The following is an 11,946-nucleotide window of genomic DNA, read 5'->3' as shown; positions in this document are numbered from 1 at the left end:
GACAGATATCACGAGCGTGAGAGATAGCAGCACTAAACAGATCAAGAATAAAACAGAGATCACTGGCGGTGGAGGATACAGGGCGAGGCCTACAGCGAGGGCAAGAAATAAAGGAGGAGGTATCCTAGCGTGAGATACAGCACCGTAGCACAGGATACAGCAGATAACAGGAGATACTGGCTGAGATACAGATAAATCTAGAGATCACTGGCTGAGAATACAGACCTACAACAGATACAGATAAAACAAGATCATTGGCTGAGATACAGCACCTAACACAGATACAAGATAGAAACAGAGATCACTGGCTGAAGAACAGAACCTACACAGATACAGAGTATAAAGACGAGATCATTGGCTGAGATACAGCACCTACAGCAGATACATAGATAAAACAGAGATCAGTGGCTGAGATACAAGATAAATCAGCGATCACTGGCTGAGATACAGCACCGTACACAGAACAGTAGATAAAACAGAGATCACTGCTTAGATAACAGCACCTACACAGATACATAGATAAAACAGAGATCCTGGCTGATATACAGGCACTACACAGATACAGAGATAAAACAGCAGATCATGCTTGAGGATACTAGCACCTACACAGATACAGATAAACCAAAGATCACTGGCTGAGATACACATCCCTCACAGATCAAGATAAAACAGAGATCACTGGCTGAGATAGAAGCAGCGCTTAAAAGATGACAAGAAAAACAGAGATCACTGCTGAGAGTACGCACTCTGACAGCAGATCAAGCTATAAATTCAGATATCATAGCTGAGATACAGCACTATATAAGTATACAAGATAAAACAGAGATCAGCTTGCTGAGTACGGTACACAGATACAAGATAAAGAGCAGATATCAACTGAGCTGAGATAGCAGCATCTACACAGATACAAAGAAAAAACTGCAGATCACTGGCTGAGATGACAAGATAAATCAGAGATCACTGCTGAGATACAGCACCTACACAGATACAAGATAGAAATGAGAGATCACTGGCTGAGATAGCAGCAACTTAACAAGAATGATACAATAACCAGAGATCACTGGGCTGAGACACAGAAACCTACAAGGCAGATACAGAGATAAAGACAGAGATCACTGGCTGAGATACAGCACGTACAAGATACATAGATAAAACAGAGATCCTGCTGAGATACAAGAAAATCAGTAGATTTCACTGGCTGAGAATACAGCTACCTACACATATAAAGATATAAACAAAGATCACTGGCTGAGTATACAGACCTACGAAGATACAAGATAAACGAAGATCACTGGCTGAGACACAGCACCTTACACAGGATACAAGATCAAACAGAGATCACTGGCTGAGATCAGCACCTACACGAATCAAGATAATAACAGAGATCAACTGGCTGAGATACAGCCCTACACAAGATACAAGATAATTAACAGACAGATCACTGGCTGAAGATACAGGCATCCTACAGATAAACAAGAGATTATAAATGCAGGAGATCACTGGGCTGAGATTACCAGCACTACCAGCAGATACAAGAAATAAATACATGAGATTCACTGGCTGAGATACATCTTACCTACTAGATACAAGATAAAACAGAGATCACTGGCTGAGATACAGCACCTACACAGATGACAAGATAAAACAGAGATCACTGGCTGAGATACAGCACCCTAACACAGAATACAAGATAAAAACGAGAGATCACTGGTTGGGATACAGCACCTACACAGATAGAAGATAAACAGAGATCACTGGCTGAGATACAGCACCTAACAGATCAAGATAAACAGAGATCACTGGCTGAGATACAGCACCTAACAGATATACGATAAAACAGAGATCACTGGCTGGAGATACAGCACCTACACAGATACAAGATATAAAACAGAGATCTACTGAGCTTGAGATACCAGCAGCAAGCAGATACAAGATTAAAACAGAGATTCACTGCTGAGATTATCAGAAACCTACCACGATTACAGATAAAAAACTAGTGAGATACAAGCTGGACGACGATTACAGATCACACTACAGCAGATATGTCAACAGATTAAAATAAGAGATCACTGGCTGAGATACAGCGCACCTACACAGATATCAAAGATAAAACAGAGATCAACTGGCTGAGATTACAGCATCCATACACAGATACAAGATAAACAGCAGATCACTGGCTGTAGATAACAAGCAACCACAGCAGATTACAAGATTAAAACAGTAATCTCTGGCTGAGATACAGCACCTACACAGTATACAAGATAAAACAGAGATCACTGGCTAGATATGATCGAGATTACTGGTAGCATCACATACACAGATACAAGATAAAACAGAAGATCGCACTGGCTGAGATACAGCACCTACCAGATATCAAATAAAACAGAGATCAACATGGCTGAGATACTAGCACCAACAGATCACAAGATAAGAATCAGAGTTCAACTTGGCTGAGATACAGCAGCTACACAGATCACAAGATAAACACAGAGAGTCACTGGCTGAGGACTACAGCACGCTACACAGATACATAGATGATAAACAGAGATCACTGGCTGAGATGTATCAGCACGCTACAGATACAAGACCTACAAACAGAGATATCCACGTAGCTGAGACTACAGTTACCCTAAACAGATACAAGGATAAAACAGGCAGATCACTTGGGCTGAGATTAACAGCACTACACAGGATACAAGAGATAAAACAGATATCTCACTAGCTGAGTACTACCCGCACCGACACAGATTTACCCGAATACAACAGAGATCATGGCTGAGATAATCATTTCGCAAGATACAAAACAGTAGGATCACTGGCTGAGATACACACCCTACACAGATACAGAGATAAAACAGAGATCACTGGCTGAGATACAGCACCTCCACAGATACAGATTAAATAAGAGATCATCTGGCTTAGTACAGCAGTACCTACAGCAGATCACAAGATTAAACAGAGATCATCTGGCTGAGATACAGGCACCCTCCATGATCAAGATAGCCATCACTGGCCGAAGATATAGCATACACGTAGAAAGATAAAACAGATCTGGCTGTAGGATACACACCAGGAATACAATAATCAGAGAATCACTGGCTGGAATACAGCACCTACACAGATACAAGATAAAACAGAGAATCACTGGCTGAGATACAGCACCTACACAGATAACAAGATAAAACAGAGATCATGGCTGAGATACAGCACCTACACAGATCAAAGATAACAGTAGATCACTTGGCTGAGATACTGCACCTACACAGATACAAGAAAAACAGAGAGATCACTGGCTGAGATACCAGCACTACACAGATACAAGATAAACAGAGATCACTGGCTGAGATACAGCACCTACACAGATACTAGAATAGAAACAGAGATCACTGGCTGAGATTACAGCACCGACTACAACATGTATCAAAGGATAAAACAGAACAGACACGATGCGCTGAGATTAAGCAGCACCTTACCAGATAAAGCAAGATAAAACGAGTAATCACTGGTGAGGGATACGCACTACCAGATTGATACAAGTAATGACAGAGATCACTGGCTGAGATACAGCACCATTCCAGATACACAGAAAAACAGAGATCACTGGCTGTGGTGATATACAGCACCTACACAGATAAAGATAAACAGAAATCACTGGCTGAGATACAGCACCTACAGCAAGAACAGATACATCTGAGATAGACCACACAGATACGATACAACCTGGCTGACGATCAGCACACTAACAGATTTACAAGATAAAACAGATATCACTGAGCTGAGATACATGCACCTACACAGATACAAGAGATAAAAACAGATCCTGGCTTGAGGATACAGCACCTACACAGATACAAGAATAAAGTACACAGAAGGTATCAGCAACACCGACTAATAAACGTTATCCTGGTGAGATACCCAAGATACAGATCAAAGAAAGAGATCACTGGCTGAGATTAACAGCACGCTACACAGATACAAGAATAAAACAGGAGTCCACTGGGCTGAGATACAGACCTACTCCAGATACAGAGATTTAAAACAGAGACAATGGCTGAGATCACAGAGCACCTTACACGAGATTACAATATGTAAAAAACAGAGTTCACTGGCTAGAGATACCAGCAACTACAGCAATACAAGATAATCAAAGATCACTGGCTGAGATACAAGGTCACAAGCTGATCACATCTACAACAGATAACAATATTCGAGATCACTGGCTGAGATTACAGCAACCTAACACGAGCAGTACAAGATAAAACAGAGATCACTGGCTGTGAGATACAGCACCCTGCTACATAAAACAGATCACGTGAGAATAAACTAAGCAGATCAGAAACGATGGGCTGGAGATACTAGCACCTAAACAGAGTACAAGATAAATACATGAAGCTATCCATCCTGGCCTGAGATTAAATCAGCACGCTACAGCAGATACAAGATAAACAGATATCACTGAGCTGAGATACAGCACGCACCAAGATACAAAGATAAAAACAGAATTCCGATGGCTGAGGTACAGCACCTACCACAGATACAAGATTAACAACAGTACGGTACAGCCACAGATCATAATACAGATTATGCTGAGATACAGCCACCTACAGATCAAGATACAGAGTAGGAGATAAGCACCTACCAGAAGATAACACATAACGCTGAACGCACCTACAGAACAGATAAATTAACAGTGATATGGCTGAGGAATACAGCCAGCCTACCACAGTAATACAAGATAAAACAGAGAATCACTGGCTGAGACTAGCAGACCTACCAGGATACAACGATAAAACAAGAGATTCACTGGCCTGAGAACAGGCAGCCTTACACAGAGATACAAAGATAAACACAGAGATCACTGGCTGAGATACAGCCCTACAGATACATAGATAAAACAGAGATCACTGGCTGAGATACAAGATAAATCATAAGATCACTGGCCTGAGAACAGCACCTCACAAGATACAAGATAAAACAGAGATCACTGCTGAGATACAGCACCTACACAGATACAAGATAAAACAGAGATCACTGCTGAGAGTATCAGCACTACACAGTATGCAAGATAAAACAGAGATCACTGGCTGAGATACACACCTACACAGAGTACAAGATAAAACAGAGATCACTGCTGAGATACAGTCACCTAACAGATAACAGCTCACTGTGATACCAGAACAGATAAAAAGATCACTGGCTGAGATACAGCAGCCTACTTACAGATACATAGATAAACAAGGATCATGGCTGAGTACAGCACCTACACAGATAAAGATAAAACAAGATGTAATAAAAGCACTCAAGATCAGCTGATAATACAGCAATGCACACCTACACAGATACAAGATAAAACAGAGATCACTGGCTGAGATACAGCACCTAACAGATACAAGAATAAAACAGAGATCACTGGCTGAGATACTAGCATACCTACAGATAAAGAGATAAACAGCGATATCACTGGCTGGAGAACAGCACCTAAACAGATACAAAGATAAAAACAGGAGATCACTGGCTGAGATCAGCACATCTACACAGATACAGATAAAACAGATATCACTGCTGAGATACAGCACCTACACAGAATACAGATTAAAACAGAGATCACTGGCTGAGATACATAGATAAACATACAGCAGATCACTGGCTGAGATACAGCGACCTACACAGATACAAGATAAAACAGAGATCACTGGCTGAGATACAGCACCTACACAGATACAAGATAAAACAGAGTTCACATGCGCTGAGATTCGACTAAACATATCACATGATAGCATAATAAAACAGAGAAACTGGCTGAGAGTACAAGCACCTACACAGACTACACAGAAAAACAGAGATCACTGTGAGTACCATGAGCCTACCCAAGATTAAAATACAGTGAATCACCTGGCTGAGATACAGTCACCTACAACAGATACAAGATAAAACAGATGATTCACTGGCTGAGATACAAGCACCTAAACACAGATACCAAGATTTGATAAAACAGAGATCAGCTTGGCTGAGATACAGCACCCTACACGAGGATACAAGAGATAACAACAGAGATCACTGGTGCTGTGAGATACAGCACCTACTACATTGATACAAGAGAAAAACAAGATCACTGGCTGAGATAACAGCACCTCAACAGATCAAGATAAAACCAGAAGTCACCTGGCTGAGAAGCACGCTACCAGATACAATGATTAACAGAGATCAACGAGCTGAAAAGCACCGTAACGATTCACAACAGATTGCTCGGAGCTGAACACGAACAGCAACTACACAGATACAAGATAAACAACGAGATCACCTGGCTGATGATACCGGCCACCTACTACAGATACAAGATTAAAACAGAATCACGTGAAGTTACAGTACTCAGATACAAGATAAAAGCAGAGATCACTGGCTGAGACTACTAGCACCTATCACAGATACACAGATAAAACCAGAGACATCGCTGGCTGAGATACAGACCTACAAGCAGATCACATAACAGAGATTCACATGGCTTAGCTTACTACGCACCTACACGATACAAGATAACAACGAGATCCTGCTGAGATACAGCACCTACAGCAGATAACAAGATAAAACAGAGTATCCTGGCTGAGATATCAGCACCTTACACAGAATACAAGAAAACAGGAGATCACTGGCCTGGATACAGCGCACCACCACAGATACAAGATAAACAGAGTAATCACTAGCTGAGATACAGGCCACCAATACTAGATAAAACAAGATCATGCTGAAACACGACGCTACCATTACAAGATTAACGAGTCCTGGCTGAGGTAACAGCACCTACACAGACTACAAGAATATATAACAGAATCACTAGCTGAGATAATACAAGCACCTACACAGATACAAGTTAAAACAGAGATCACTGGGCTGAGATCCACAGAGCATACACGATACAAGATTAAGACGAAGATCACTGCTAGATCACAGCACCTACCACAGATACAAGATAAAACAAGAGATCACTGGCTGAGAACAGCACCTTGCACAGACTACAAGATAAAACCAGAGATCATCTGGCTGAGATACAGAACACTACAGATACAAGATAAACAGAGATCACTGGCTGAGATACATTCACCTACACTAGATGACAAGATAAAACAGGAGATCACGTGGCTGAGATAACAGCCCTAACTTAGATACCAAGATTAAAACAGAGATCACTCGGCTTGAGATACAGCACCTACACAGATACATAGATAAAACAGAGAATCAATGGCTGAGAACAGAACACCTACACAGATACAGATAAAAACGTGATCACTTCATGGATACGCCACTACCGATCGATAAACAGGGTCACTGCTAGATTACAGCACTACAGATACAAGATAAAAGCAGAGATCACTGGCTGAACAGAGCTTACACAGATAAAGAATAACAGAGATCGTACTGGCGGAGAATACAGCACCTACAGAAGATACAGGATTAAAACAGAGATCACTGGCTGAGATACCACCTACACAGATACACAGATAAAACAGAGATCACTGGCGAGGATTTCACAGCAACCTACAAAGATACAGATAAAAACAGAGAGTCACTGGCTGAGATACAGCAGCCGTACACAGATTACAAATAAATACAGAGATCACTGGCTTGAGATACAGCACCTACACAGATACAAGATAAAACAAGATTCACTGGCTTGAGATACCAGCATCTACACAGATACAAAATAAAACAGAGCTAATCCACTGACTGAGATACAGACCTGGACAAGATAAGATAAAACAGAGATCACATGGCTGAGTTGTACTGGCAGCCCTACAAGATACAAGATAAAACAGATATCACTGCAGCTTGAGATACATCGCATACACAGATACCACGAGCATAAAAAGAGGATCACTGCTGAGATACAACCTTTAGATAAACTCAGAGATCACTGGCTGAGATACAGCACCATACACAGATACAAGATAAAACAGAAGATCACTGGCTGAGATACAGCAACTAACACAGATACAAGATTAACACAGAGATCACTGGCTGAGATACAGCAACCTAACCAAGTATACAAGATAAAAACAGAGATCACTGGCTTGAGATACAGCACCTACACAGATCACAAGATAAACAGAAGATCACTGGCTGAGATACAGCATCTCTAAGATACAGATAAAACAGAGATCACTGGCTGAGATACAGCACCGTTACACAGAATACAAGATAAAAAGAGATCACTGGTCTGAGATACAGCACCTACACAGATACAAGATAAAAACAGAGATCACTGGCTGAGATACAGCACTACACAGATCAAGATAAAACAGAGATCACTGGCTGAGATACAGCACCTTACACAGATACAAGATAAAACAGAGATCACTGGCTGAGATACAACACCTCACCAGATACAAGATAAAAAACAGAGATCACTGGCTGAGATACAGCACCTACACAGATACAAGATAAAACAAGATTCACTGCTGAGATACAGCACCTACAGATACAGAGATAAAACAGAGATACGTGGCTGGATACAGCACCCTACACAGATACAAGATAAAACAGAGATCACTGGCTGAGATACAGCACCTACACAGATACAATAAACAGAGATCACTGGCTGAGATACAGCACCTACAAGATACAAGATAAAACAGAGATCACTGGCTGAGATACAGCACTACACAGATACAAGATAAAACAGAGTATCACTTGCTGAGATCAAGCACCAAACAAATACAAGATAAAACAGAGATCGACTGGGCTAGAGATAACAGCCTACTACACAGAATACAAAAGATAAAAACAAGAATAAATAGAACAACTAAGGAAGTACAAGGCACCAATAACACAGAAATACAAGAATAAATCAGAGATCACTTCTGTTTTATCTTGTATCTGTGTAGGTGCTGTATCTCAGCCAGTGATCTCTGTTTTATCTTGTATCTGTGTAGGTGCTGTATCTCAGCCAGTGATATCTATTGTTGGAACTAAAGACTGGGGGGTGGTCCTGAAGTGTGAGTCTGGAGGCTGGTGTCCTGAACCTGAGATGGAGTGGCTGGACAGTTCTGGAACCATCCTCCATGCTGATGGACCTCCAGAGAAACACAGGGACTCAGAGGACCGCTACGCTGTGAGACGACATGTCACCGTGAACCAGACTGACACCAACAGGTTCACCTGTAGAGTTCAACAGCAGGAGATCAACCACCTGAAGGAGACAGAGATTCATGTCCCAGGTGAGGTCTTCATTGGTTTACCCAAATACCTGAGACCCCTAGTTAGTTAGACTAGTTAGTGGAGGACGGTTTCCTAGGATGATGACCTTATTGGTCTGTGTTCAGTAGTATTTATAAATGATGCTTTACTTCCTGTACAGTATATATGTAGGTGTTGTAATGGTTTGACATGGCTTCTCTGTTTCAGATGATGTGTTTCCTAAATCACAAGTAGGGTTGATTGTTGGTCTGTCAATAGCAGCAGCAGCTGTTGTAGTTCTTGCAGCTTTCGCTGGTGTCTACAAGTGGAGAACAGGTGAGTTTAACCTTGATGTCTGATGAACGTATTCATTTATACCAGGTTACCTTCAGACCAGTCCTGTATTAGATCAGGATATAACTAGGAATGACCCATATACTGTCCATTAGACTCTATTCATTTATACCAGGTTACCTTCAGACCAGTCCTGTATTAGATCAGGATATAACTAGGAATTACCCATATACTGTCCATTAGACTCCATTCATTTATACCAGGTTACCTTCAGACCAGACCTGTATTAGATCAGGATATAACTAGGAATTACCCATATACTGTCCATTAACCTATATGTAATATGGAATGTGCTGTAGAGAAAAACAGATTTAGTGTTCAGGAGAGTTTTACCTTTTTAACAAATACTTTCTAGCTCAAACAGTTCGGATGGTTACAGACATAAAAAATATACACTGCTCAAAAAAATAAAGGGAACACTTAAACAACACAATGTAACTCCAAGTCAATCACACTTCTGTGAAATCAAACTGTCCACTTAGGAAGCGACACTGATTGACAATAAATTTCACATGCTTTCATTGGTTTATTACTATAATACTGTGGGTCAACTGTTAATCAGCAGACCTCATGGTTTATTACTATAATACTGATGGGTCAATGTTAATCACAGACCTCATGGTTTATTCTATAATACTGATGGGTCAACTTGTTATCACAGACCTCATGGTTTATTACTATAATACTGATGGGTCAACTGTTAATCACAGACCTATGGTTTATTACTATAATACTGATGGGTCAACTGTTATACAGACCTCATGGTTTATTACTAAATACTGATGGGTCAACTGTTATTCACAGACCTCATGGTTTATTACTATAATACTGATGGGTCAACTGTTAATCACAGACTCATGGTTTATACTATAATACTGATGGGTCACTGTTAATCACAGACTTCATGGTTTTATTCTATAATACTGATGGGTCAACTGTTAATCACAGACCTCATGGTTTATTTACTCATAATACTGATGGGTCAACTGTTATTCACAGACCTCATGGTTTATTACTATAATACTGATGGGTCAACTGTTAATCACAGCCCTCATGGTTTATTACTATAATACTGATGGGTCAACTGTTATTCACAGACCTCATGGTTTATTACTATAATACTGATGGGTCAACTGTTAATCACAGACCTCATGGTTTATTACTATAATCTGATGGGTCGACTGTTAATCACAGCTCATGGTTTATTACTATAATACTGATGGGTCAACTGTTAATCACAGACCTCATGGTTTATTACTATAATACTGATGGGTCAACTGTTAATCACAGACCTCATGGTTTATTACTATAATACTGATGGGTCAACTGTTAATCACAGACCTCATGGTTTATTACTATAATACTGATGGTCAACTGTTAATCACAGACCTCATGGTTTATTACTATAATACTGATGGGTCAACTGTTAATCACAGACCTCATGGTTTATTACTATAATACTGATGGGTCAACTGTTAATCACAGACCTCATGGTTTATTACTATAATACTGATGGGTCAACTGTTAATCACAGACCTCATGGTTTATTACTATATACTGATGGGTCAACTGTTAATCACAGACCTCATGGTTTATTACTATAATACTGATGGGTCAACTGTTAATCACGGACTCATGGTTTTTACTATAATACTGATGGGTCAACTGTTAATCACAGTTCATGGTTTATTACTATATACTGATGGGTCAACTGTTAATCACAGACCTCATGGTTTATTACTATAATACTGATGGGTCAACTGTTAATCACAGACCTCATGGTTTATTCTATATAACTGATGGGTCAACTGTTAATCACAGACCTCATGGTTTTATACTTATAATACTGATGGGTCAACTGTTAATCACAGACCTGATGGTTTATTACTATAATACTGATGGGTCAACTGTTATTCACAGACTCTCGGTTTTATTACTAGAATATGATGGTCAATGTTATTAAGCCTCATGGTTTATTACTATAATACTGATGGGTCAACTGTTAATCACAGACCTCATGGTTTACTACTATATATACTGATGGGTCGACTGTTAATCACAGACCTCATGGTTTTATTACTATAATACTGATGGGTCAACTGTTATCACAGACCTCATGGTTTATTACTATAATACTGATGGGTCAACTGTTAATCACAGGCCTCATGGTTTATTACTATAATACTGATGGGTCAACTGTTAATCACAGACCTCATGGTTTATTACTATAATACTGATGGGTCAACTGTTATCAACAGACCTCATGGTTTTTACTATAATACTGATGGGTAACTGTTATCACAGACTCATGTTTATTACTATAATACTGATGGGTCGACTGTTAATCACAGACCTCATGGTTTTATTCTATAATACTGATGGGTCAACTGTATAATCACAGACCTCATGGTTTCTTAATAT

At 40.1% G+C, this 11,946-nt stretch overlaps 1 protein-coding gene across 2 annotated transcripts in view; it reads left to right on the top strand.

Annotated features, from left to right (window-relative positions):
* The window catches only part of LOC112073493 (butyrophilin-like protein 3), a 30,888-nt gene that overhangs the window by 17,187 nt on the left and 1,755 nt on the right, over window positions 1–11,946 (top strand). The window contains exons 3-4 of one of the 2 annotated variants that reach the window (XM_024140781.2): window positions 8,928–9,212; window positions 9,400–9,507. In XM_024140781.2, coding sequence (XP_023996549.1) covers window positions 8,928–9,212; window positions 9,400–9,507 — 393 coding nt within the window. Of the gene's footprint in view, window positions 1–8,879; window positions 9,213–9,399; window positions 9,508–11,946 lie in introns of both variants that reach the window. The other variant, XM_070440170.1, reaches the window with a different exon arrangement.

Source organism: Salvelinus sp. IW2-2015, unplaced genomic scaffold (assembly GCF_002910315.2).
Source record: "Salvelinus sp. IW2-2015 unplaced genomic scaffold, ASM291031v2 Un_scaffold2276, whole genome shotgun sequence".
NCBI lineage: Eukaryota > Metazoa > Chordata > Actinopteri > Salmoniformes > Salmonidae > Salvelinus > Salvelinus sp. IW2-2015.
This window is presented reverse-complemented; position numbering and strand designations above follow the sequence as displayed.